Source organism: Leguminivora glycinivorella, chromosome 6, assembly GCF_023078275.1.
Source record: "Leguminivora glycinivorella isolate SPB_JAAS2020 chromosome 6, LegGlyc_1.1, whole genome shotgun sequence".
Taxonomy (NCBI): domain Eukaryota; kingdom Metazoa; phylum Arthropoda; class Insecta; order Lepidoptera; family Tortricidae; genus Leguminivora; species Leguminivora glycinivorella.
This window is the reverse complement of record NC_062976.1, coordinates 18,261,631-18,289,458: the sequence shown is the minus strand read 5'-3', so window position 1 is coordinate 18,289,458 and position 27,828 is coordinate 18,261,631. Positions and strand designations below refer to the sequence as shown.

The window sequence follows — 27,828 nt, the reverse complement described above, 5'->3', positions numbered from 1 at the left end:
CTAAGTGCTTTTGCTCTATTCAAATAGAATTGACCTAGCAATTAATAGTAAAAGGAATATTTTAAAAATATTAGGCGAGTCTTTGACCGGTGAGACGTTTAATACCTGCGCGTATTTTTTTTAAATGTAGGTACCTACATAATTAATACTAGTAATACAAATTGCCTGGGCTTTCAGTAGGTTTCTTGTATGCTGTTATCTAATAAGAATCCTATATTTACTTATATCACATTACATAATGGGTTGTGGTGTGTAGATATTATATCCGCGGGCAGTTTGCGGTTTGTATCGAGTCAAGGATTAATTACCTACTTAACAACTTTGATATCAAGGTTCGGTTGTGATACCTACTTACTACTATTATGGTATTGGTTACCTACATAATAATATGAAAGTATACTTTATATTAATTAATATTTATTTATAAACGGACATAAATGAATCGGTGTCATTAGACTCTTGAACAGCTTTATCTCGATCATAAGACTTTTCTACACAGAGGGAAAGCCCTCACTAGCTCGAAAGGACTTTTTTATTTTTTAAAAACAGATAGCAAAATCGCATTTTATCCACAAGAGTGCAAAGAATATTTGAAATCCGAACGTGTCATTAGTTACTTTTTTAAATATAAATTCTTGTAAAGGCATGTCCCAGACGGGACAATTTTCTCCCTGTGCTTAAATTGTCTTAACAAATCATGTGATGTGAACGTAAATGTATTTTACTTGTCGTGTGTTAAAAAACTCGCAAGTTCAGGATTCTATTCTCGAACCACTCGCTTCGCTCGTGGTTCAACTATAGAATCCTTTCACTTGCTCGTTTTTCAATTCTTGACTCGACGTTAAAATACAACTTTGCCCCCTTGTATAACAAATAACTATACTTAGTGTCCATACTTCGATGGGAAGTCATTGCGTAATTGAAGGTTGACTCACGCTAACACGCGCGATATAAAGTGTCAGGATTCCGATCCGGATGCCTATCCGATACTTCGATTTCTATGATATTTGTTATCATTAGCATTGTACAACATCACGCGTAGTGTGTAAGCAGTGTAAGTATGTATTATAAATATTATCGATGCGTTTGACATTTCGCCGAAAATTATTTTATGTTTGTGGCCAGTTGTTGGCGACATACTTGTCACTCTTATAAATATTATTTTTGAAACTGGCACGTATCCTGACGTGCTGAAAAATACGAGAGTCTGTCCAGTGTTCAAAGGAAAGGGTGACAGGTGTGACGTCAACAACTGTAGGCCTATTACAATAGTACCCACAATCTCTAAAATGGTAGAATCGGTCCTGTCGTCTCACCTTATGAGTCATATAGAATCGAATAACCTACTTACGGAAAACCAATTCGCATACCGACAAAAAATGTCAACAACCACTTGATATTCGATTCTATAATGACAGGGTTAGACGATAAGGATAAGATTGCCGCAATACTGTGCGACTTGTCAAAGGCATTTGACGTCATTAGCCACGAATTACTCCTTGAAAAATTGAAAATGTATGGAATCACAGGCACTGCCCATAAACTGTATACCTCATTCTTGTCAGACCGCAAGCAAGTCGTGAAATTACTCACTGACGGCAAGTCAATCCAATCTGATGTGGGATACATAAATATCGGTATTCCTCAGGGTTCGTCCCTCGGAAATACCTTGTTTTTATTATTTGTGAACGACCTACCATCGAATATTGGAGCTGGCTTGCCTGTATTGTTTGCGGATGATACGAATGTATTAGTTGGTGCAAGTACATATGACCAGTTGGCTTTAAAAATTAATGATGCTTGCCACCAATTGCAGTCATGGTTTTCAGCAAATGGTCTCATACTCAATTATTCTAAGTCAAATATAATGTTATTTTCCGGTCGAAAGGTACAACCACCATCATGCATGACTAATTTTCCGATGCCCATGTGTGAACAGAGTAAGTTTTTAGGGTTCCTGATAGACAACACTCTGAATTGGAAGTGCCATGTTGACAATCTTTGTGATCGATTGGGTGGTGCGTCGTTCGCCTTGAGAAAGCTGAAGCCTCTTATCTCCGCAGAAGCCTAAGGTCTTCGCACATTATAACAACTCAACGGCGACTCGATTCTATGCCAAATATTGAAATTTAAGCCCTATGTCCTATTTTCTAGGTTTGATTTCAAAAAATATATATTGAAGTAGTGTACGACGTGTGGTCTACGCGTTGTACACTAAGGTCAACTCCGACACGTTTGCCACGCATTGACCACACGTCGTCCCCGCAACGACTATGCGTTTGCGACTGACGCGTGACGGGCAACCATTTGCCAACCCACCCGTCCGCCCCGTGCCTTCCCCCCGCCCGCCATCATTCGCTATAGAATCGAAAGACGGGGTGCACGTTGATAAGCGGTACAGTGATATTTTTTGTAAATCATGCAGAAAGAAAAGTTGATAGAAGAAGTGCGAAAATATCCGCTACTATACGACCTTAGTGATTCGAAATATAGCGACGTAAATAAGAAGGAAAAGGCATGGAATGAAATCGCTATTGTATTGCTAGCTCGGAAACACGTGTTTTGTCCTCTAATACCAGCGGGTAAAAACACATTTTATCCACTAGTGGGTAAAGTAATTTGACCTTGAATAAAGTCAAATTAACTGCTTTAAAATTTATAAAAGTAGGCGAATCTAGTAACAAAGATGATTTGCCACCTGTGAAACTACTGGAAGCAGTGAGTGCGTTGTAGTTTCCTCGCCATAGTGAGGGGAAAAGTTTTGTGTTACACTCGGGTGCAAATGTATTTTACTTCTCGTGTGTTAAAAAACTCGCAAGTTCAGGATTCTATTCTCGAACCACTCGCTTCGCTCGTGGTTCAACTATAGAATCCTTTCACTAGCTCGTTTTTCAATTCCACACTCGGCGTTAAAATACAACTTTGCCCCCTTGTATAACAAATAACTATTAACATAATCAATTTCTATTTGTGACGTTTTCAGCGTAAAGGTACTGTGTTGGTATTGAGTTATTGATTTTGCCATAATCTACAGAAATTCAGCTATCGAACCAATAAATATGTGTGATTCTAATAGATATTAAAAAAAATGTTGAAACTTATAAGTCATTTCATTAAAGTACATTTTGAGAAAATTTAATTCAACCTGTAACATCCAAAGAAAGTATGTTATTGTACAGTACCTACGATTTTCTACTTTGACACTCGAAAAATCTTGGTTTATCGTAAAAAATCGTGTTTTCACATACAGTAATATAAAATCCCAGAATTTACTGACATAAAATATTAAATCTACGTCATATATTTTTTTATTTTTAGTTTGGGTTTCTGTATTTTATAATAAAGTGCCTTACATTCATTTAATATAGGTAATCAGTAATAAAACTCCAACCTGAGTATAGAAACTTGTTTAATATTCTAAATAAGCCAATAATATTTTAACTAACTTCTTATGATGATTATGACATATTAACTATCCATGATCTATATTAAATGCTGCCACGGAACTCGTCCTTCCGGAGATTGAAAATAAGTTGCAAACATATCACGAGTTTCAAAAGCAGATGCCGAAGATTCACTTATATCTTCTGGAAGTGTACTTAGTAATCTCTGTTCATGATCATTATTGGCTGAACTCTGCCTTGTGTTGACTTCATCATCGGATATTATATTATAACACCGCATGACATTGTGTAAAATACACGTCGCAAAGACCACAATATCAACATATTTTGGGTGTAAATGCAAATTCTTATTATAAATTCCAAATTTTTGATATAAGATGCCGAACGCGTTTTCAACCACTCTGCGAGCTCGTGATAAGCGATTATTGTATATTCTTTCCTTTTCTGAAATGCCACTTGAACGAGGATATGGTCGCAATAAATTCCTTTTTAAAGGAAACGCTTCGTCGGCTACAAAAACATGTGGCATTACTATTTCAGTACCAGGTAATGGTGTGTCAGTTGGAATATTAAACGTATTCATTTCAATCGCTCTTCCTAATCTTGACGATGCCAAAATTCCGCCATCACTATTCCTGCCATAGGCCCCTATATCAACAGCTATAAATCTGTATCTATCATCGACGATAGCCATGAGGACGATAGAGAAGTGTTTTTTATAATTAAAAAATAGCGAGCCACTGCTAGGAGGGGCAATTATGTTTACATGTTTGCCGTCGATGGCACCTATACAGTTTGGAAAATTCCATTTTTTATTGAAACCATCTGCGATTCTTTTCCAGTCTTTGGTAGTAGGTGTGGGCATGAACTTCCCCTTCATTTTATTTATAATCGCATTGCACACATCTTTTAATATCGACCGGATGGTACTTTCGCCTAACCTAAAGCTTGAACTCATAGTCCTAAATGAACAGCCACTAATCAAGTACCTGAAACAACCAATTTTTCTTTATATTTATATTTATTTTGTTACAGCGTCAGAATGTAAGAAGATATGGCAAAACTTAAGGGAATATCATAGAAGAGCCATTAAAAAGAAAGCAACTAAAAGTGGTCAGAGTGCTACTACTAATAAAAAATGGCAATATGAAACTGAAATGTCTTTTTTACTACCACATTATAAAGAACGGTCTACAGTGACGTCAGTGGACAACACAGATGATGGTGATGATGAAAATAGCTTATCTGCTGCCGAAATTTTTGCCAATTTGACTAATAATGAAGAATCTCAGGACTCGTCAATTACCTCGGAGCGTCCAGAATCTTCGGTGTCTATGTACGAATCATCTAAATCAGTGTTTCCTGACATCCCAAAAACGACAAAACGAAAGAAATTGCAAGAAACAAGTGCATCGGCGGTTTTAATGGAATATTTATTAAAAAACAAAAAAGATGAAGATGGAAAGCAGAATGACGAAATGGATAATTTTTTTTTAAGTATTTCTAGCACAGTAAAAAAATTATCTACCTATAATCAAGCACTTTTAAAGTCAAGAATTTTTAATTTAGTTTCGGAAGCTGAAATACAAGAACTGCAAAATAATCGAAACTGTTACTATGATGATTTTTTTGCACCAGGAACTTCTGGCTACACAACTCAAAACATAAATACAGGTACTACCGGTACTAGCACCGCTAGCACCCAACAGCAAAATACAACCCCTATGGAAGAATCGAGGGTTGATGGCTCTTCTTTAACACAACTAAAGTAAAATTGCTTTGCCTTGATTTATCCTTTAACTTGATATATGAATAAATAAATAAATATAATTCTATAAAAAAGTTTCTTATTGCTTACCTTAATGTCACTGCCAGCTTTTCTTCCGGTGATACAGCTTCTCTAAATCGCGTGTTTCTTTTGTAGATGTCGTCCTCAATAAAATTAAGTATATAATAAAACAAGTATCTCGGCATACGGAAATAGATATAGAATTTTTCTTCGTCATCTAGCAGACGTCTCCGGATATTCCAATATTCCCCTTCTGATTTCCTTTGTCTCAACATATCATGTACCCAATATCTTCTTTTCCTGCTGTTTCGTTCATTTTCATTATCGAGTATAATAGCTATAATCGCCAGTTCACTGAATGTAAAGTACGACATTTCAAAAGCAACACGACTTCTTAGGACAAAATTCAACCGAAAACTGAGGTTAGACGAGTTGTCTGTTGAATACCCACTCGTTGACACCGCGTTGTCCACTCGTTGACACCGCGTTGTCCACTTGTTGACACCGCGTTGTCCACTCGTTGACAACGCATTGCCCACTAGTGACCATTAAAGCAGGTGTACTTTGCGCATTTCCACTCTATCATGGCATACGGATCACTGCTCTGGGGAAACTCATCAGATACAATAAGAGTACTTATAATGCAGAAACGCGCAATACGTATACTTGCTGGTGTAAGAGACAGGCACCCATGCAGAGAGCTCTTTATTTCTCAACGTATAATGACGCACTACTCACAATATATGTTTGATATACTGTTATTTGTTAAGCAAAATATATCTCAATTTGCTCGCGTTGCCTGTCCGGGCAAACAGCTTCGAGCTACAGGCCGTCTGAGAACAGTCCCCCGTCGCATGGCACTTTCAAAAAGAACCCGCGTGTCATCGGCCCTACTTACTTCGAACACTTACCTGCCGATCTTAGGAATGAGCCATGTGACGAAGCATTTAAGCGCAAATTGAGAAACCTTTTGTTAGATAACCCTCTGTACTCTGTAAATGAGTACATGGAATTGAATTTGTGATAGCATGCATTTGATTACACTGACTTCGGATTTTATTTCATTTGTTAATTTTATTGTGCTTTGTGTATTTCATTTCTGATTTTATTTCATTTGTTAATTTTATTGTGCTTTGTGTATTTCTCTTTGTAAATGACGATCCTTATTGGGAGAAACTATTCATTTTATTATTTTCAATTCATAATGTAATTTTTGACGATCATGATGAGAAGATAAACATAACTTTGGCATGTAACAAATTTATAGTGTAATTTTTATCATGAAATAAAGAAATCTAATCTAATCTAATCTATCGAATTTATCGATATCTAGTGCCGTTTTCAGAAAGATGTTTAATTTGTTCACATACAAATATTTCTCGTGTCTTAAGTACGAGTTGCGACCGTGCTAGTTAAAACAATAGGGAGCAGTGTGCGTCATGACCAACGATCACATTGCCACATTTGGATGCGCCACAGCGATGCACATGTAGGCCGCGCTAGCTCATGCCCAGGCGACTACTGCGTAACCACTCATTATCATGTTAATACATTTAACAACTATTTATGTCTTACATAAACTTGTAGAGAACGGAGATACCCGCCCCTCAAATCAAAAGCGACAGTAATAGTCCAAATTATATTCCAAATCCGAAACAACTGCGCCATTCCGTGGTCTTCAAACGCAATTTGACGGCTTGTATTATTTTAGTTAGTGTTACAGCACGCGTTCAGAATAGCGTGTCACGGTATGCAGTACTACGCAACAAGTCAATAAAATCAGGGGCGTTATTATCGCGAGGGGCAGTTGTACGATTAACCGCCGTTGACATGGGTGCCGCCGCGAGGAACGCCCGGCCGCACGTCGTCAGCCGGTGGATTGGTCTACCTGTGCCGTTAGTATTACAAACCATAATACCATGCACTTAATAAACCCGGTGCACTGTACTTGCGATCGTCGTTTTTGGCGTGTGTAATGATTTATGTACGGGAGTGATGTGTTAATGTGACGCGATGATGCGTTTGTGAGATATGAGGTAGTGTCTTTCAGCGATTTGACGTAGTGAATAATGCCGTCGTTCGTCAGGCGCCGTCAAATTGGTGTCATCAGTTTGATTGATAAGGGCACGTAGAAATCTACGCAGACGGAAATACTGCAACGAATGTGTGTGTCACTTTGTGTCCATGTTTATAAGTGCAACCGACAATTTGTTATTTAGTGTTATATTAGTCTTTGTTACGAGGGTCATGGTCTGCAAACCAAAGTGTTAATTTGGCATTTTGCCTTTAAAATATGCTGATGAAGACATACATTTTTTCAATTTGCAGCCAACTATTTGCATTGTAGTGAGCCAAGAATGAATGAAGAATCGAATATCAATACGGGTTGCGCTACAAGTCTTGCGTACTCGCGTTACAAAGATAGATTTCTGGCAGAACAATGGCCTAGCCGGCAATTATTTCTATAAGCTATAATAATAATAATCGCCCCTCTCAGATACATACACTACACATACCTACCTAAATAATATATTTTTTTTATTATAAACTTCACACACTTAGATGCTAAATACTTAGGTACTATAATTTATATTTTCTACTTATGCAATTCATTTAACCTTCATTGATAGTAGATACCTACTTTAGTGTGTGAACCAAAATAATATGTGTCTCACACATGCTATAATAATATCGCTCATAAATAAAAGCTTACAAATTTAAATTTTGTTGAAACTTTTAAAAGCCTGAACGAATGATACCTTAAGGTTGTGGTGGTCCATGCTGGGTCCATAACCTTCGACAATATTAAGGTGTATTAGGACTGTAGGTGTAACTATTTAATAAATACTTACGTATAGGTACTATTGTATAATTTCAATCCATCAGTGTTCATTCCACCTTGGTTAGGTAAAATGCTGTCGATCGGGAACCATCTTCGATTTTTGGCTTATATGGGTGTAACCTACCTAATACATAGTACCTAATTTTTATATTTTTCGAGTAATGACCTTGTAATTTTATTTTTAACATGTGTTTACGAGGGTCATGCCAAAAGAAATTAGATACTCAAAATTTACATACTTTATTCTTTATTACAGCTATCTATTTTTTCGAAGTATTCACCGTGAACACGTATACACTTTTCCATCCGTCTAAACCACTTAGAAAATACCGATGACCACTCTTCTTTAGACACCTCAGAAATTTCATAATTATACGCAGCCAGGGCGTCTTCTTTGTTCTCAAATCTCTTTCCTTTTAATTTTTCTTTAATTTTAGGAAAAAGGTAAAAATCACAGGGGGCTAGGTCAGGGGAATATATATGGGGCGTGGGGCAGAATAGTCACGTTTTTAGTAGGGATGTACCGACTAGTCGCCGACTAGTCGGGAAAGCCGACTATCCGGCCACATTTGTAGTCGGCGATTAGTCGGCGACTAGTCGGCAAAAAAGGCCGATTAGTCGGCACATTATAAGTGATAGAAAAACAGTACAAACATAAATTAACAGCTGATATTGTTGTATTATGAACCTATTTGTTATGTTGTTAGTCAAAAGAACAACTGCGGTAATCACAGAAAGAAATGTCCTACCAAGGACTATCGGTTTCATATGCAGGATTCCTACCCACTTAAGCCAAACCGTTTGTTAAAAATGGAAATTGTATATCAATATTCTCATTGACCTTTGAACCTTTAAAAAATAATGAAAAGCGCCAACAAAGGACCAATGTAATTCAAAAATTTTAATAAATTACTCGAAAATTATGTTCTGGCCGACTAGCCGACTAATCGGCCACCCACGCGCCGACTAGTCGGTAGTCGGCCTAGTCGGCCAAATCAATAGTCGGTACATCCCTAGTTTTTAGGGTTCCGTAGTCAACTAAGAACCCTTATAGTTTCGCCATGTCTGTCTGTCCGTCCGTCCGTCCGTCCGTCCGTCCGCGGATAATCTCAGTAACCGTAAGCACTAGAAAGCTGAAATTTGGTACCAATATGTATATCAATCACGCCAACAAAGTGCAAAAATAAAAAATGGGAAAAAATGTTTTATTAGGGTACCCCCCCTACATGCAAAGTGGAGGCTGATATTTTTTTTCATTCCAACCCTAACGTATGATATATTGTTGGATAGGTATTTAAAAATAAATAAGGGTTTACTAAAATCATTTTTTGATAATATTAATAGTTTCGGAAATAATCGCTCTTAAAGGAAAAAAAAGTGCGTCCCCCCCCCTCTAACTTTTGAACCATATGTTTAAAAAATATGAAAAAAATCACCAAAGTAGAACTTTGTAAAGACTTTCTAGGAAAATTGTTTTGAACTTGATAAGTTGAGTAGTTTTTGAGAAAAATACGAAAAACTACGGAACCCTACACTGAGCGTGGCCCGACACGCTCTTGGCCGGTTTTTTGAGCTGAAATAGTCAAGTGTTCTAGCGGAAGTGTGCGGGGCAGCGTTGTCGTGGTGCCAGAGCAGGTGCCGGGTTCCTGACTTCGGCCGCTTGTCACACCAAGCTGATCGACAGTACTCTTGGGGCACAAACTGTCACATACCATTCTGAATTAACTGTCTTTTGATCTTCTATCACTATTGTAGCAATATGTCCCGTCTTGCAGAAAAATGAGGCAACCATTTGTTTTTGTGTACTTCGGGTTCGGCGACATTTTGTTGGCGTCGGTTCATCTACAAAACACCATACTGTGGACTGTCGCTTTGTTTCGGGATCGTAGTTATATAGCCATGTTTCGTTACTTGTAAGTATATCATATACGTTTTTTTTCTCGCCTGCGTCGAATTTATCTATCATAAATTTGCACCAATCCATGCGACGGGGTTTCTATAAATCGGTGAGCTTATGCGGCACCCATCTTGAAAAACGCTTATGAAGAGACAGTTTACTATGAATTATAGTTTGCAATGCTGCTGATCCAAAGCCCAGTTCACGTTCGAGCTCTACATATGTAATTCGTCGGTTCGCACGAATATTTTTTTCCACAGCCTGTACATTTTCTTCAGTGACTGCGGTTGGCGGCCGTCCGGTCTTCGCCTCATCTTTAAAGCTCTCCCGTCCTCTTTTAAATTCAGCAAACCAATTAAAAACAGTTGCACGTGAACACGCAGACTCTCCAAAAGTCGAGACTAAAAGTTCAAAACACTCTTGAGGTTTTAAACCTTTTTTAAAGTCATAATATATCATAACACGAAAATCACGTCCAGTAAGCTCCATTGTTGCGGAAAATTCCCGCCAAAATTATTTAGAAAAAAAATAATTAAAAAAAGAATCCTAATGGCCCCTGTACACACATGGCCAACGGTTCCACCAACCCCTTGGCCAAGCGTGTAGAGGGCTACTTGGCCGTAAGTTGGCACTTGGCGCTTGCGCTTGCCGGCCAACCGATTGGTGTCGGTTTTATGTCCACACATCAAAGGATCTTGGCGCCAATGGCCAACTGCGTTTACACGTTGGCGCTTCATTCAGTTGGTCGTCAGCCGTCAGAGAGGACGGTAGTGAAATATTTACGAAAATAATAAGTTTATCTATGTCAATAATAGTGTAGATTTTAGGAAATAAAATAACCTTGCAAATGTTTAATGTATTTCCTAAAAAAGATAAATGTTCTTATCATAATATTCAAAAAATTGTTAATATTTCAAATAATTTAATTTTACTACGGGGTTATTATTTTTTAATCAAATTTTTCTGTCAACGTCTATGATCTAGAATTTCCTAGACTTTTCCATTCCACGTCCATCTTTCATGAAGAGCCAATGCCAAGTGATTGGTTCGCCAATGTGTAAACAGCGGCTCTTATCTTGGCCAAGGGGTTTCACAAAGGGTTGGTGGAACCGTTGGCCATATGTGTACAGCGGCCAGAATTTCCAAGTGTTCCATTTTTAAATTTATAAGCAAATAACCTACCTTTACAATGGTGTATAACTGGCCAGTATCGATCAAATGACCATGGAGTATCTAACTTCTTTTGGCATGACCCTCGTATTGACATTAAAGGCATTCAATTGAATCTGCCACATAATAATTATATTAACACTAGCTTGTGCCCGCGGCTTCGCTCGCGTTAAATTCGAAAATTGCGGAAGTATCCATACAAACGTTCACACCCATTTTAGGAAAGTGGGGGGTTAGTAAGAGACAAAAGTTATTTGTCACTCTCCGTCCCTTCAACTATCTCCACTTAGAAAATCACGTCAATTCTTCGCTCCGTTTTGCCGTGAAAGACGGACAAACAAACAGACACACACACACTTTCCCATTATAATATTAATAATTCCCACATGAAGCCACATTCTATAGTAAATTAAGGAAATGGCTGACTATTAATGCTTTTTATGACATCTCAGAATATTATAATAATAATGCAATTTAATGTTCAATACGATCACATACTATTATTATTATTTTTTGTAATTATTGTTCAACATCTATTTCTTTTTTTAAATTAATTATTGAATTTATTTGAGAGTATTTTCTATTTTTAAAATGTAATATTGTATTGTACCCTAATTATGATAATTTAACTTTAACTTTGACATGTAAAATTGTTAATTTTATGAATAAATGAATATGAATATGAATACGGATGCGTTCAACAGAGCTGTCGGAGTCCCGTCTGTCGCTGAAGGAGACGCTGTGCCGCGGCACGCTGCGCACGCTGGCGGCGCTGGGCGCGGGCGACGCGCACCTCCGCGGCCTGCTGCTCTACCACCTGCACGCCGCGCTGGCCGAGCGCGCGCGCCGCTCCCCCGACCTGTATGAGGCGAGTACTGTGTGCTGTGTCACCGCTGAGCCACCCGCACGCCGCGCTGGCCGAGCGCGCGCGCCGCTCCCTCGACCTGTATGAGGCGAGTACTGTATGCTGTGTCACCGCTGAGCCACCCGCACGCCGCGCTGGCCGAGCGCGCGCGCCGCTCCCTCGACCTGTATGAGGCGAGTACTGTATGCTGTGTCACCGCTGAGCCACCCGCACGCCGCGCTGGCCGAGCGCGCGCGCCGCTCCCCCGACCTGTATGAGGCGAGTACTGTGTACTGTGTCACCGCTGAGCTACCCGCACGCCGCGCTAGCTGAGCGCGCGCGCCGCTCCCCCGACCTGTATGAGGCGAGTACTGTGTACTGTGTCACCGCTGAGCTACCCGCACGCCGCGCTAGCTGAGCGCGCGCGCCGCTCCTCCGACCTGTATGAGGCGAGTACTCTGTGCTGTGTCAACGCTGAGCCACCTGCACGTCACGCTAGCCGAGCGCGCGCGCCGTTCCCCCGACCTGTATAAGGCGAGTACTCTGTGCTGTGCTGTGTCACCGCCGGTGGAAATGTTTGCTGTCATTGATTGAAGTTTTGGTACGGTAAATCTATTAACAGAGCGATATGATATGACTATAAAAATCGTCAGTTCTGTGGCTCGCCCAAAATAGTGATTTTTATCTAGGCCGGCTAGATCCGCATGTGCAGAGAGAGCTCTTTTGAGATATGAGATAATGCGTGGCATCTGTCACACTGTATGCTATATAGGCACGTAACGTAATTCTGGAAGCAACCATGCATTTCATAGCAATATCTACGCTCGAGTGACATTCAGTATCAGTAGGTACACGGTACACACCTACCCAAAACCAGTCTAAACTGACCTACCATTTCCAGTCAGCTTATTCGTGTCCTTAAAAGTTTTAATTTATTGTTTTGTTTTTTCTTGCAGGAGTTGAAGCCCGAAATCGAAAGTACAATTGAGCAGGCCTACAGCATTTTGCAAGGCGACGTATCCGCGCCGCCTGATCTCGAGCTCCGACGCCGGTATCTCGGCCCCGGCTGTGACAAACCACAAGAAGAGAGGTTCTTTATCCTGGACGCTTAGTGTCTATTGTTTACGCTACAACGCATAAGTAATTGTAATAAAAAAAAATCAATTATTATATTATTCCCATTGTTAGTACCTACTACAAATTGGGCGAGCAACTGAGATAGTAATCAATCAATGTTCTAATAAAGTAACAAGCCTCTAGTCTAAAGTTGTTTTGTTAAAATAAACAGATGTTAAATACTTAAATATAGGTGAGAGGGACAGGGACCTATAGTAATATTAAACGTTCTAAAATAAGTAATTCTTATTCATCAAATATAATATATTATAACATTTATAACCACTTCTTCGTACCTATTCACCTAGGTACTTATTTGTCTATCTATATCAAAGTAAACGGAGTCTCATTATTGTCATTAGTATTAAGTTACTGTATCTACTCTTACCTACTGTGTAAAGCACTAATTACCTACTTATTAAGAATATAAGTAACTAGCAAATGAATTGTACGGGTAAGTAGGTACAGCTATGCATGTAAGCAGATTTATACATATTTATAGGTGTAAGAAATATTTCATGTTTACATAAATAAAATAATAAACACTGCCAAAATGTGCTTTATGTTAATCGCCATCTCTTAGATATTTATTTTTCCTAAAAAGAAGCGACACTAGCTACAGAGTAAAATCACTCTTTACTCACCGAATGGTGAATAAAGAGTGATTTTACTCTAAATAAACAATAGGTCAATGATGATAGCCTTTCTGGTGCCTTTCAGAGATAACATTTGACGTCCGGCCGAGTAAGCTGAAGACTCGGGTTGGGTTTCCAGTTCGACCACCGATGGATTTGTAGTGTTGCGGAAAGTTCTACATAATTTCGTTATTTGTATTAGTGAAATATTTTGTTTAATACTCTTTAAATAAAGTGGCAAATTATAACGTTCGGTGCTTCGGTGTATATCTAAAACATGTATTTATGAATATTAAAATATGTAAACATAAATATGTAATATGCCTTTTGTTTCATTACAGCAAAAACTAAAGTAACCCACAACACAAATTATGTTTATCGATAGACGCAACGCAACGCAACTCGACCGCGGACGGGAATCTGGACAATAAAATTACACATAACCGTGCAAACTATCGGTCGAAGGACGTGGACGTGGCCTTGAGCGCATGGACGTCCGATCGAAATCTGGCTCGCTGGATGTTTTGTTCCGTGCACACTGATCGGTCGCGGTCGCGGTCGATTTACGACGGACGTCCGCGTAGTATGTTCATAGCTTTATAAAATATTCTTTGACTGCCACTTTGACTGCCACACACTGCTTAAAGCTAGGAACACACTACGCGGACGTCCGTCGTAAATCGACCGCGGACGGGAATCTGGACAATGGAAATACACATAGCCGTGCAAACTATCGGTCGACGGACGCGGACGTGGCCTTGAGCGCACGGACGTCCGATCGAAATCTGGCTCTCTGGATGTTTTGTTCCGTGCACACTGATAGGTCGCGGTCGCGGTCGTTTTACGACGGACGTCCGCGTAGTATGTTCCTAGCTTTAGCCTACCTAATCCAGATTTAAAAAAAAATAAACGTCAAAAAGTTAATGTCATTGTCAAATTCCTATTTTGAGGAAAGTTTGTTGTTTTGACGAATTTTACAGGATTTTGTATTTTTTATTTAACTTACTTAATAGTAAAACACTATCAGTTTATCTTAGAACATAAAAGATAACGCCGCTACATAATCGCCTTATTCATGCGGTATTCATATTTTATATTACATGTTCCATTGTTTACTTTATCACATATTGTTCGCAAACCGTTCAGTAGCATTGCAAGTGTAACGCCCATTATGGAGTCTCGTCGTCAAGCTTTACTTCTCTCTTCATCAAATTGCCATGGATATTCCTTACTTGAGTTTGCTAAAGAGGAAATAAGCTCATTTTTACAGAAGTAAGTATTCTTCCCCATTTTATAGTTTAATGAATCGCGACACAAATAAATGGGAGGCAATGTGTACCTACTTTACTGGGGAATAAAAATATGTTTTGATTTCAGAAATAATGTACACGATCTAATCTTTGTGCCTTACGCTCAAAATGATTTTGATGGTTACACATTAAAAATTAAAAAATTGTTGACCAATGGGGATTTAATGTAACAGGACTGCATACATATCCAGATCCACAAGCTGCTATTAATTCTGCTAAAGCAATATTTGTTGGCGGAGGCAATACTTTCCTCCTCCTCAAGCGCCTGTATGAAAAAGACTTGGTCAAACTTATCAAAACTAAGGTGGATGAAGGAAACCTTTTGTATATCGGCAGCAGTGCAGGAACAAATGTGGCTACTAAAAGTATAAACACAACTAATGACATGCCCATTGTTCATCCTCCAACTTTTGATGCTATTGGAATTGTACCTTTTAACATAAACCCCCATTATATTGAAATGGAGAGTGCAACTCATAAAGGAGAAACAAGAGACCAAAGAATCAATGAGTACTTGGAGGTACAAAACGGCCCAGTGCTTGGCTTGCGGGAAGGGTCAATGTTACATGTCAATGGATCTAAATTAACAATCAAAGGAATTGCTGGTGCTGTTCTTTTTAAAAAGTAAGATAGATCACTTTATTTTATTTTTCATTACCAGCAATTATGTGCAAATTTAGTTAGGTCAACTAATTTATGCAATGTGTCTATAGGTTGGATTATGATGAACCCTTACAAATCCTAAGGAAATAGTACATTATGATACAAGTGCCAAAAAACGGAAGTACGAAACAAGTGGCGATAAATTAAAACACGACCAAAGGGAGTACGACATCTTTCAGTACAGATAGCCCCGAAGTTTCGACATGTGTGCATAGCCGAATGCACAAACGCTTCACGAAACGCTCACGAATCGTGAAGCGTTTGGGCAATCGGCTATGCACACTGACAAAAAATGAACCACTTCCTGCATATAATAGTGCGTAAAAAAAGCATCATCTGTACTGAAAAAATATTTAGGCAAATATTGCAAAAAAGCAATTGATTTCAAATTTTCCAAAAGTAACTTTGACCATCATTTTAAATGAACTGGCATTAACTCTGAAACAGTTCTCTGTACCCTCATCACTATAAACTTTGGATACTGCAATATTTTTTATTATCATTTCTAATAATCCAACAATGAACAATATAAAGTTGGTACTTCAGCATAAGTCTGAAGATCTGTTACCTTGAGAAGTCATAGTGCTGTTTTCTTTGGTTTGATACATTATTTTTAGTAACACTGCAGTGTGTGCAATCTGGACATTCTATAAGTTTATAATTTATATATACCTACCTTCCTTTTTTTTTTAGGGGCCAGCCTAAAACAGAAATCCCAGCTGGTGAGGATGTTTCATTCTTGTGCAAGGAAGTCAACATTGTCAGCTAAAAATTTGTAGATTTAAAACTACATGAAGTTTATGGTGATTTATGTTTAGCTAAACCCACTAAGTTTATGTGTCAATAAGTTCAACATTATGTTAATCCAACAGTGTATAGTGTATATTATTCATTTTATTCTGCTTTAATTGTGGCTGTTTTTTTATACCAAATGCAATAAAACAACCTAATTATAATGTAGTTGTATATTTCATTATCAGCATACATAATGTAAATGCACGTGCGACAGCACATAATATTATGGCCAGTGAGTTGGAATAAAACATTTATAATATTGACTTAAGTATACTAAAATAGTCAGTCATAAGTTACACTTACAACTTACAATATTAGATTTTTCACTACACTCCACATCCCATTAATATGATCACACATAGTTCACAGTTAATTTCACTTCAGGTTTTTTAAAGTCAAATATAAGTCTACAATTTGAATTACTTGATTATTGCACTTATTTCCAACTAGTCAGAGCGGGTGCAGTGCAACATCAGTTTAACACCTTCGTCAGCCGGTGACCGGGGTCCGCATGAGCAGCGCGCGCGCGGCGTGGAACAGCTGCGGCTGCGGCGCGGCGCGCGCGGGCCCGGTGCGCTCGGCGGCGGGCAGCTGGCACAGGTAGCGCCGCAGCGCCAGGTCGCGGCGCGCGCTCAGGGCTCGCGTGATCTCGCAGCCCGATCCGAATAGTACGGCCCGCTGGCGTTTACGCTTCTCGACAGCCACCTGTCAAATTTAACAAAACTATCAGTTCGGGTCACTAACCGAAAGAATAATCTTTCGAGAGCGTGTTTCGTTGCGTCGCCGCAGCGTTCAGTATCGAGATGGCATGCCGAGTGCGGAAGCTAAGGAAACTACAAACTATGCAATTCTCATTATGTTAAAGTGGATTTTATGTAAATACCTGAATTGCAGCCACTGGATGCAAAGACTCCACATCTGGCGGGGGTGCAGGCTTCTCATCTTCTTCGTGCTTCCCGTTTTGATCTGGAGCGTTTTCGGCAGGTTGCTCGGAGCTCGGTTCGTCCTTGGCAGTTTTTTCTGTCTGTAGGCTTTCAGCATTCTTGTGTAATATTTCTTGGACGGTGTCTTTGCCCGCCATGTGCACGGAAAGGCCGAGACGGGCGAGTACTCGTTCAGGTTTCCAGCGGTCACGCGCTCCGCCGGTGGGAGCGGTTTGCTCACGCCGGTGGACATCTGCCACCAAACTAGCCCAATCGACACCGAGGGCGTCCCCTAAGCCGGCTGAAAAATAAAAATTAGCGAGCAATTTAGATTCAAATTTGATAAAGAAATTTTTTTCAGCAATTTAAAAATTATATTAAGTTTTAAGATATACACATCATGTAATGAAACAAACCCCTTGTTCTCTCTTCTTCCAGCTCCCCATCTGATATTTCTTCAAAGTCTAGATCCGTAACATCTTCATCATTCTTGGCGCCTTGGGACTCCTTTTCGTCTCCAGCACCACTGGTATCCTATATAATTAGAAAAAGTTATTAACCAATGACTGGTAAAAGTATTACATAAAGAAAACTTGTCTAAAAATAAAATATCGATATTATATCAAGTCATGGTGACAAAAATAATTATGATAACTTTATTTTACCTGAGTAGACTCTTTTTCTGAACCCTCAGGTTTGCCGCCATCATCCATAGGTTGAGCGGCTTGGCTGTCTTCATCCATTGATGGATCCATCATCTTAAAAAACACACTCATTAGATAATGGTCAATTAAACTAAGTTATCTTTTGTCTATAGGTATCTCATTATTAGAATAATGTAAGTTATTTGAAGTTCAAGGCTAAATCATAGTTGCCAAGTAAAACAGGAGCAGAAATGAAGGTGGATGCTCACATCATCTCTGTTTAGAATATCATCAGGATCGTCGCTGATCTCGCTGAGGTCGTCCGGGATGGGCTTGTCGTCCGCGTCCGCGGCGGGCGCCGCCGCCTCCTTGGCCCCGGCCTCCGGCTCGGCCCGCTGCGGTCGACGCTTATCTCTCATGTCCATTCTCATACCACGATTGTACTCATCTGAAATAAAATATTTAGTTACGCCTGCTTGTAGTACACCACTGGAGGGTACAAAGCATTGAAGCGGTTGCTTTGATACTATTTGCACTATTTGCAGACAAGACACCCAGCGAAACCCTTGCGGTAGCTGTTGAGCACAGTACAAAAAAAAACTATTTACAAAAACAATCCTACCATGCATTCGACCGCGATGCGATCCCGACGGGTGCCCTCTGTGATGCCACCCTTCCATTTCCGCGTCCTTATCACCCCAGTCGTTCATCTGTAACCATTTTTACGAATAAATAGACTAAAATTTTGAAATACTTGATACATAAAATAAAGCAAATTTGAAACATACCAATATGACGAAAGGGACACCCAAGGAATATATGGGACAGGATAAAGCATGGATTTTCATAGGCTCTTTTACGGTAATCAATGGATTGGTACTGGTAAAGGGTTTGGTAGTAAATGCTCACCTAAGAACAGAAATGTACGAAATAAAATTAGCAAATGAATTAAAAAGCTCCTCATCATGATATGAATTGAAAACACCAATGTCATTATCAACATTGGAAGATCAATAGTTTCGCCTTATAGAAGTATGACTAGGACTACTAAAATAAGGACATGCCTAACCAAGTATCAAATGATAAAAAGAACTTAAAACTTACCTGTGGTTCATGCATAGGCCAATGTCGATCTCTGCCCCAGTCTCCGCCACGATAGTCTTCGCTATCCCACTCTTTGTGCGGGTGCATATAACGCTCTCGGTCCATGGAGCCCGAGCGCCCTTCCCAAGAATGGTCGCGATGCGGACGTCGGTCGTCGTACCCTTCAAGAATAAAATCACATTGTATTTGGGCATATTGTTATCAAAAGATCTTTTTTACCATATATAAATTAGGGGAAGATGAGAAAAAGTACCCAAAACCGAAGAGCATGCTTAAAAGATTATGGAGCGAAAGAAGTATGACAGTATAATAGCCTGTGAAAGTCGCAAAGAAACCAAAGAGATGAGCATAAACGTGTGTACCCAATATGCTTCTTAGTTCGTTAATGTATAGTTAATTGGTTATTGTTAGTAACAGTAAAACCACATTAATTGCTTCAAATTCTTACCCATATCACCGCGATGGTCGCCCATGCGGTCAGCATACATCCTATCTTCATCTTCAGGATACCCTCTGGGTGGGCCGGGCATGTCATATCCGGGATCGTAATGTCTATCTCTAGCGTAACCCGGTGACCTGTCGTCGTCCCTAGGACCGTCGTCGTAGCGATCATCCATTCTTTCATATTGATCCATACCATGGTCATAATTACGGTCCATACCCATTTCATAATCACCTCCTTCTCTATCCAAACTACCAATCCTGTCTCTTTTACTTGATCTATCCCGTTCAAGCCTATCTTGTTTTCGGCCACCTCTATCAGAATGAGTATCCTGACGATCTTTAGAAGTAGTTGAATTTTTATCTGTTTCGAGAGCTCTATTGGAAATTGCGGCAAGCGCAGCCAAACGCTCTTCAGGCCTAGGGAGTAGTCTTTCCATAGGCTTGTTTGGTTTTTCAAGACCTTTATCTGGTCCTCTACTACCCAGGCCTCTATCGCGACCTCTACGCTTGCCGTCGTCACGTTTACTACCCTCTTTATTTCTCTCACGGCCTCTATCCTTTCTATCGTGTCTATCTTTATCGTCATGCTTTTCTTTCCTTCTTTCTAATGATCTATCTTTATGATCACGACCTCTATCACGGTCCCTACTGGGAGATCGTTTTCTATGTCTATCAGTACTACCTTCCCGTCTAACTTGTTTTTTAGGTGAAACTGGTCTACTTCTTTCGGAACTTTCTTTTCGTCTGGGGTCTTTAGGGTGGCGAGGTGATCTAGACCTACCTTTTCTGGGCGACCGGCTGCGTCCGCCTCTGCGTTCCTTCTCTTTTTCGCGATCCTTTTCTCTGTCCTTGTCTCTCTCTTTTTCTTTTTTGTCCTTTTCGCGGTCTTTACTTGAATGTGGGGAAGCACTCTTTTTGTCTCGTTTTGCTGGAGACTTACCATGTTTACCAACAGCCTTTGATAGACTCTTGGATGAAATTGGTGGAGTGCCCCCAGATTTCTTTCCTGGCGATAGTGATTTTTTACCTAAAGCTGTTTTTGTCAGGGGCTTTTTCTTAGTGACATCAGTCTTTTTTAAAAGTCTATCGTCTTTTTTAACACTTGTTTTTTTTGTTTCACTTCTGTCTCTTTTGGTATCACTTTTTACAATTTTCTTTTTAGAGGGTGCATCACCATCCGATGAAGAACTAGAATTTCTTTTCAATTTGCCTTTCTTCGTTTTTCGTCTTGCCTCCCTATAAAATAAACACTATATGTGAATTTTTTAAGACGTCATTCATCAAACAAATAAATGTTAGGACAACCAAGAAGCAAATATAACAACATTTTGAGAATCTTGTCATCAATAGCGAGGAAATATTCTTAAGCCGCGTATCGACTGCGCGCGGCAAACCATCGAACATTGGCTCGCGCGGCGGCCGCGCAATATGGGGACGGGTCCGCCGCGCGCGGCAGCTCGAACATTGGCGCGCTCGAACGTGCCGCGCGGCGAACCAGTTCGTGTCGGTTTTTGGTGGCGCGGCAAAGGAGCGTCAGTGTGTTGTGCGCGCGCAATTGGGACGGACCTTTTTATTGAGACGCGCGGCAAGATGGATAACGAGAAGTGTCGGCATTTGATTAGGTTATATGGCTTAAAACCTAACTTATGGAATAGTAAATGCACTGAATATCATAATAAATCTCTAAGAAGGGATGCATGGAATGAAATAAGCGTAGAAATGGTTGCCGCGCACAAAATGAATGTTTGTCACGGATCGCCTGCCGCGCGCAGCTGCCGCGCTATATGAAAATGAAAGCTTTAAATTGGCTCGCGCTCCAAAACGCAGGTTTGGCGCGGTCGAACATGGCTCGCGCGGCAGCCGCGCGCAGTCGATACACGGCTTTACGAGACTGCTCAGTCAGTGTGGACCCGCACACTGTGCTCGGCCACCGGTCTCGTGAGAAAATTCCCTCGCGGGGCCTACTCCAATTTGCTCGGCAAGATGGCCAGCTGGCCGCCCTCAGTCAGCGCTTCAAAATATTAGTTCTAGCAATGGCTCGTGAATTATTTATTTTTCTTTTTAAACTCCATCCAAAAGAAAAAACGTAACCAGCAAATTCTTGGGGATTTTGGGTGCGAAAAATCTTTGAGTAATTAAGTAATAATTACTCAATGCGAAAAATGAACAATAACGATAAGCGACATCAATATGATAGTTAGCCCATTTGAAGGTAGAGAGAGAGAATGAATGCAGTCAAGACGAATTTTAGATATACCTATTTAATTTTTTTAATACTACATCGGTGGCAAACAAGCATACGGTCCTTGTATGGAACTTGTTATGGAGACATTACTTTTGGAGATATTACTTCTATAGCGATATTAAGAAACTGAAAACTCGTGCAGCAATATTTGTTTTGTATTTACAATCAAATGAAACACAAATCGTCTCTAATTCCCCTATTTCTATACACAGTTTGAATGATTTGATTAGTGTTCCATTTAATGGTTTTTGCGGGTATTCAATTTATTCGTGTGGAACAAAATAACCACCCCCATTAAACAACACGTCCAGAACGGCGCGCGCGGCAAACGTCCGGCAGCTTTGATCATGCCGAAAAACTGACACTGAGCGGTCAGCCTCGGCCGTGCTCACCCGAGGAGTAAAACGTGCGTTCTGCCTCAGCCGGGGCACGTCTATAGGTGTCGCGCGTGACAATTGCCTTGCGAGGCTGCTCGGGCAGTGTGGAACTGTGGACTCAGCTAATTACTAAAATAACTGACAAAGTAGGAGTAAAATGACAAGACATTATTACTGGGAGGGAGGAGTTTTAGTATCAAGACGGACCGTAACCGAAATAATCGGTTATAACCGGTTGTTTGACAAATTTTTATAACCAATTATTAGGAAACACAAATAATCGGTTATGGTTATTATGTTATGTCTGAAATTCAATGAGTTTGATCTTTTAGTGACTAGAAAATAATGCCTTTTTGCCTGTGACTATCAATTTTAGGTTCCGTACCATAATTTTGACATTTGTTTACTTTAGGTTATGTTAGGTATTACGTTTCATATTTCTTCCCTTACTTGTGAAAGATTCTCATTGAATATTATATCATGTCAAAGGCCTTATTATCACTTTCATTAATTTGCAGGTTTTCTTAAAAACACACCGACTAATGTTTTCTAATACTTCTATTCTAAATCTTAAATTATTGTATTTTTTCAATGAATTGATTGAAAATTTACCACTTATTATTGAAAAAAATAACTAACATAACTGGTTATTTTTCGGGTATAACCAAAACCATAACTGGTTAAAAAATTTGGTTGGTTATTGCATTCCGTAGTCAGAATCATACCCATAATCTAGAAAATTTTACCCTTTTCCATAGAACATGATTCCTAGTTACCTATTCCAACATTTAAAGGTGCTAGGCTGTGTAAAATTTTGAGATTTAGTTTCAGGTACTCTGTAACAAAGTGCTGGAATACCACTACCTCAGCAAGTCAATTTATGTTCATTCATTTAATAAGATTAAGGATTAAAAGCACATCCTGAATTGGTAAAAATATAACAAAATTGCTGAAACAATGTAAAATTGCAAATACATACATAGTTTGCCAAAAACTAGAATATAATTCTGTAATTATATAGAAAATTTTGATGTGTTACATCTTATATTTAGTGACAGATTTCAGATTTTTAATGTATATAATTATAAATTCCCTCAATTTGTAATATAATTCAACTATCTGTATGTTGAATTACATAATTTGTATTGAATATATATCCTTTTTTAAAGACTTTAGAGTCTTATTGTAGTTAGAAAGTTGAATTTAACATGTATGCCAAACTAATTACAAACTGCTGGCATGCTGTCTTGTCATCTATAAATTTAAGACATTTTCTCACCGCCCCGAGGAGGATGAAGAGGAGCTGCCATCGGATGACGAAGAAGAGACGCTTGAAGAGCTGGAGCTCCTCGAAGACGAGGAGCTCGACACGGGCTTCTTTTTTTCTTTCCGCATATCTTTTCCAGATTCCATCTTTAACTGCAGTTCAAGTTCACGCTGTAGCTGGAGCCTTCGTTTCTCCAGCTCGTCTGTGTCCACACATTCTAGGTCATTTTGATCCCAGTTGTCGATTTCACCATCAGGACTGCGACCTGACCGCACGACTACTGTCGAATGAAGCCTACTTTTAGCGTCATCTTTCAGTAATCGTTTTTGTTCACTGTCTTTATTAGCCGCACGCTGCTTTGAAGGGCTAATCAATGTGTGTGTGGCAGCAAATTTGCAACTTTTACCGTAAGCGCAACTTCCGTGTTGTGCCCACTGTCTACAATGTTCACTTGTTTTTTTTGCACTAGTTTTCTTGGTTCCGAGACGCTCGAAAACACTAGGTCTGTTGGCAAGGTCTTTCGTTTTCGGAATTTCGACAGTAATTTTTCTTTTGCCTTGTTTTGACATTATAAAGGAAAAACATTGGTCTCACTTGGAAACGGAATTGAAATAAAAGATATTCCCCGGCGTCCGACAATCGCCATTCGCCATTGTTGGTTTGGTTATATTTTTAATTTCAATGACCATATCATGAGACCATAGAAACAGGAATAGGGAGTTCTATAATAAGTATAGAACACAGCCGTTTTAACAGTGTCTCAAACAAGCTGATACCGTTCCTTTACACGCACTTTCGGGACACCATTTTTTGGATGAATAATTATATTTTTTTTCCCCTTTGTTTTATGAAGATTATTAAATAAATGTATCCTACCAGCATAAGTTAATAATATTTATATATTGCAAATATAATACGAGCTAGAATATTTTTTTGCAATGCAATGGCTCTTGCGCCTAGTGAGTATTATATTCTTTGCTCTTGCGTATATTGGCGCGTAAGCATGCTTGCGTTGAAAAAAAAAGTCCCGACTGTCAGTGTCATACATATGATACATATTGGATTGGACATTGGCATACTTAAAAAGCGTTACTTATCGGCTTGTAAAAATAATATTTCTCATAAATATCGAACCACATTTTAAGCAAAATGCCTTTACTTGATGGTAAAGAGATCGAAATATTTTTTGTAAGTATACTCTTTGTCAAATATTTTCCTGTACGATTTGTTGTAACCTCTAGGGAGTCTAATCCATGCCGTAGTTCCAAATTATAGGCCTAGCTAGAATTTATGTAGGTCTAGCCAGTTGTGGAAATAATTATTTGATCTATATCGTCATTACCCTCTGCAGTGGTGACCAGAACTTAACAATCATAAGTATCATTGCAACTTTTTTTTATCAGTTGTATGAAGCTGGAATTCTGGCCTTCGGGGGGACGATTATGCTCTAAAATGATGTATTAGTATTACATGTATTTTGACAGGGTGAATTCGGTCCAAGGGCAACCCCTCCTGAAGGCAAAGTTGTATACACTTTGTTACTGCCTATGGCCTATGTGTTCAAAAGCAAGGGAAATTAAATACTTTTTGCATATTGTAACAAGACGCAATGAACAGATTGTACAGTAAATTTCTTGAGCAATGCATGAATATTTTACTTTAAATTTTTTACTAATATATAATTTAAAATTGCAATTTGACTTTCTTACAGAGTGAAGAAGATTTACCATATGAAGAAGAAATATTAAGAAACCCATTCTCAGTGAAACATTGGCTTAGATATATAGAGCACAAAAAAGGTGCCCCCAAGCATGAGATTAATATGATTTATGAACGAGCTCTGAAGGAGCTGCCTGGGTCCTTCAAACTGTGGTACAATTACCTGAAGCTCAGAAGAGCTCAGATCAGAGGCCGCTGTATAACAGACCCCTGCTATGATCATGTTAACAACTGCTTTGAGAGATCATTGGTCTTCATGCACAAAATGCCAAGAATATGGATGGATTACTGTACTTTTTTGACTGATCAATGTAGGATAACAGTGACAAGAAAAGCTTTTGACAGTGCATTACGGGCGTTGCCAATTACACAGCACCATAGAATATGGCCTCTGTACTTGAGTTTTTTAAAGAAACACAACATTCCTGAAACTGCTGTAAGAGTGTTTAGACGTTATTTAAAATTAAGCCCTGAAGATACAGAAGAGTATATTGATTACCTGATTTCCATAAATAAACTGGATGAAGCTGCCATCAAACTTGCACAAATTGTTAACAATGAAAATTTCCAATCTAAACATGGCAAATCAAACCATCAGGTATGGAATGAGTTGTGCGAATTAATCTCGAAAAATCCAGACAAAATACATTCACTGAATGTAGATGCTATTATTAGAGGAGGTCTGAGGCGCTATACAGATCAGTTGGGACATTTGTGGAACTCTCTTGCTGATTATTATGTCAGAAGTGGCTTATTTGAAAGAGCTAGAGATATCTATGAAGAAGCTATACAAACTGTGACTACTGTTAGAGATTTCACTCAAGTTTTTGATGCTTATGCTCAATTTGAAGAACTAAGTTTAAGCAAAAAAATGGAGGAGGTTGCAAAAAAACCAAGCCCTTCTGAAGATGATGATATAGACTTAGAATTGAGACTTGCCAGATTTGAATATTTGATGGAAAGAAGATTACTGCTCCTCAATTCAGTTCTTTTAAGACAAAACCCTCATAATGTGGCTGAATGGCATAAAAGAGTTAAACTGTATGAAGGAAAACCACATGAAATTATTGACACTTACACTGAAGCTGTACAGACAGTAGACCCAAAACTTGCTGTTGGAAAACTGTACACTCTATGGGTTGGTTTTGCTAAGTTTTATGAAGAAAATGACCAAATTGAGGATGCTAGATTAATTTTTGAGAAAGCAACGCAAGTGAGCTATGCAAAAGTGGATGACTTAGCATCAGTTTGGTGTGAATGGGCTGAAATGGAAATCAGGCATGAGAATTATGAAGAAGCACTGAAACTAATGCAAAAAGCAACTGTGCTGCCCAGCAGGAAAGTTGCTTATCATGATGATACAGAGACAGTCCAGATGCGTTTATACAAGTCCTTGAAAGTATGGTCTATGTATGCAGATCTTGAAGAAAGTTTTGGTAGTTACAAGTCTTGCAAAGCTGTTTATGACCACATTATTGACTTGAAAATTGCTACTCCTCAGATAATAATAAACTATGGCCTCTTCTTAGAGGAGCATAATTATTTTGAGGAAGCATTCAGAGCTTATGAAAAGGGCATTGCACTCTTCAAGTGGCCCAATGTATATGATATCTGGAATACATATTTGACAAAGTTTTTGAAAAGGTATGGTGGCTCTAAACTTGAGAGAGCCAGAGATTTGTTTGAGCAATGTCTTGAACACTGCCCTGCAGAGTTTGCAAAGTCTATTTTCCTACTATATGCAAAATTGGAAGAAGAACATGGCCTAGCTAGACATGCCATGTCAGTTTACGAGCGTGCAACCACTGCCGTTTTACCAGAGCAAATGTTTGAGATGTTCAATATATACATCAAGAAAGCTGCCGAAATTTATGGTGTTCCAAAAACACGTCAAATATATGAAAAGGCGATCGAAACATTACCAGAAGAAAAAGCGAGAGAGATGTGTATTTGTTTCTCTGAGATGGAAACTCGTCTTGGAGAAATAGATAGAGCTCGAGCCATATATGCACATTGCAGCCAAATGTGTGATCCTAGAATAACTGCAGACTTTTGGAATACATGGAAAGAATTTGAAGTCCGTCATGGAAATGAAGATACAATGCGTGAGATGCTTAGAATAAAGAGAAGCGTTCAGGCCACATACAATACACAAGTGAATATGATGTCTGCTCAAATGTTAAGTTCTGCCGCACAGGCAGCAGGCACAATTTCTGACTTGGCACCAGGAATGAAGGATGGCATGAGAATGTTAGAAGCCAAAGCGGCTGAGATGGCTGTTGCAAACAAAGGAAATATTATGTTTGTGCGAGGCGAAACTCAGGGGCTTAAGGAGAGTGCAGATAAGGTGGTCAATCCTGACGAAATTGACATTGATGAGGAGTCTGGAAATAGTAATGATGAAGATGATGATACTGTAACGGCTCCAGTTCAGAAGAAAGAAATACCAGCTGCTGTATTTGGAGGGCTTGTACCTACTACTAGTAAAGATAGTGATTAAGAAATATGAGACTCTTGTTTAAAATAATAAATAAATCATTTAATAATAATTACCTAAATTAAATTTTCATTTACAACTTCTAGTAGGTAACAGAAATGTGGAATTATTATCCCTTTATTTAAAACCATTAAACTAGTACC

At 39.1% G+C, this 27,828-nt stretch overlaps 5 protein-coding genes across 5 annotated transcripts in view; 3 read left to right on the top strand and 2 right to left on the bottom strand.

Moving 5' to 3' along the window:
- Positions 1–13,206, top strand: part of LOC125227425 (SET domain-containing protein SmydA-8-like) — a 34,311-nt gene extending 21,105 nt beyond the window's left edge. Inside the window, exons 3-4 of the mRNA XM_048131740.1 lie at positions 11,807–11,970; positions 12,903–13,206. Of these exons, the coding sequence (XP_047987697.1) occupies positions 11,807–11,970; positions 12,903–13,058 (320 nt within the window). The 3' untranslated portion in view covers positions 13,059–13,206. The remainder of the gene's footprint in view (positions 1–11,806; positions 11,971–12,902) is intronic.
- LOC125227428 (protein ALP1-like) lies at positions 3,393–5,682 on the bottom strand. Its single transcript, XM_048131743.1, has 2 exons — positions 5,263–5,682; positions 3,393–4,393 (listed from the first exon to the last, which is right to left on the bottom strand). The coding sequence occupies exons 1-2, from the start codon at positions 5,565–5,567 to the stop codon at positions 3,484–3,486; spliced, it is 1,215 nt and encodes a 404-aa protein (XP_047987700.1). The 5' UTR covers positions 5,568–5,682; the 3' UTR covers positions 3,393–3,483.
- Positions 13,207–14,646: 1,440 nt separating the features above from the next.
- Positions 14,647–16,451, top strand: LOC125227232 (probable alpha-aspartyl dipeptidase). Its single transcript, XM_048131490.1, is given in 4 exon segments — positions 14,647–14,969; positions 15,075–15,145; positions 15,148–15,631; positions 16,364–16,451. Coding segments are annotated over 4 exon segments (828 nt in total). The 5' UTR covers positions 14,647–14,772; the 3' UTR covers positions 16,440–16,451.
- A 185-nt stretch (positions 16,452–16,636) lies between these two features.
- On the bottom strand, positions 16,637–24,121 carry LOC125227231 (fl(2)d-associated complex component-like). Its single transcript, XM_048131489.1, has 9 exons — positions 23,482–24,121; positions 19,585–20,816; positions 19,137–19,297; positions 18,655–18,742; positions 18,302–18,480; positions 18,054–18,146; positions 17,805–17,922; positions 17,349–17,689; positions 16,637–17,170 (listed from the first exon to the last, which is right to left on the bottom strand). Exons 1-9 carry the CDS (start codon positions 24,036–24,038, stop codon positions 16,955–16,957), a joined length of 2,985 nt encoding a protein of 994 aa, XP_047987446.1. The 5' UTR covers positions 24,039–24,121; the 3' UTR covers positions 16,637–16,954.
- A 417-nt stretch (positions 24,122–24,538) lies between these two features.
- Positions 24,539–27,728, top strand: LOC125227494 (pre-mRNA-splicing factor syf1 homolog). The gene is made up of 2 exons (XM_048131821.1): positions 24,539–24,657; positions 25,181–27,728. Exons 1-2 carry the CDS (start codon positions 24,619–24,621, stop codon positions 27,686–27,688), a joined length of 2,547 nt encoding a protein of 848 aa, XP_047987778.1. The 5' UTR covers positions 24,539–24,618; the 3' UTR covers positions 27,689–27,728.
- Positions 27,729–27,828: the final 100 nt, after the last annotated feature.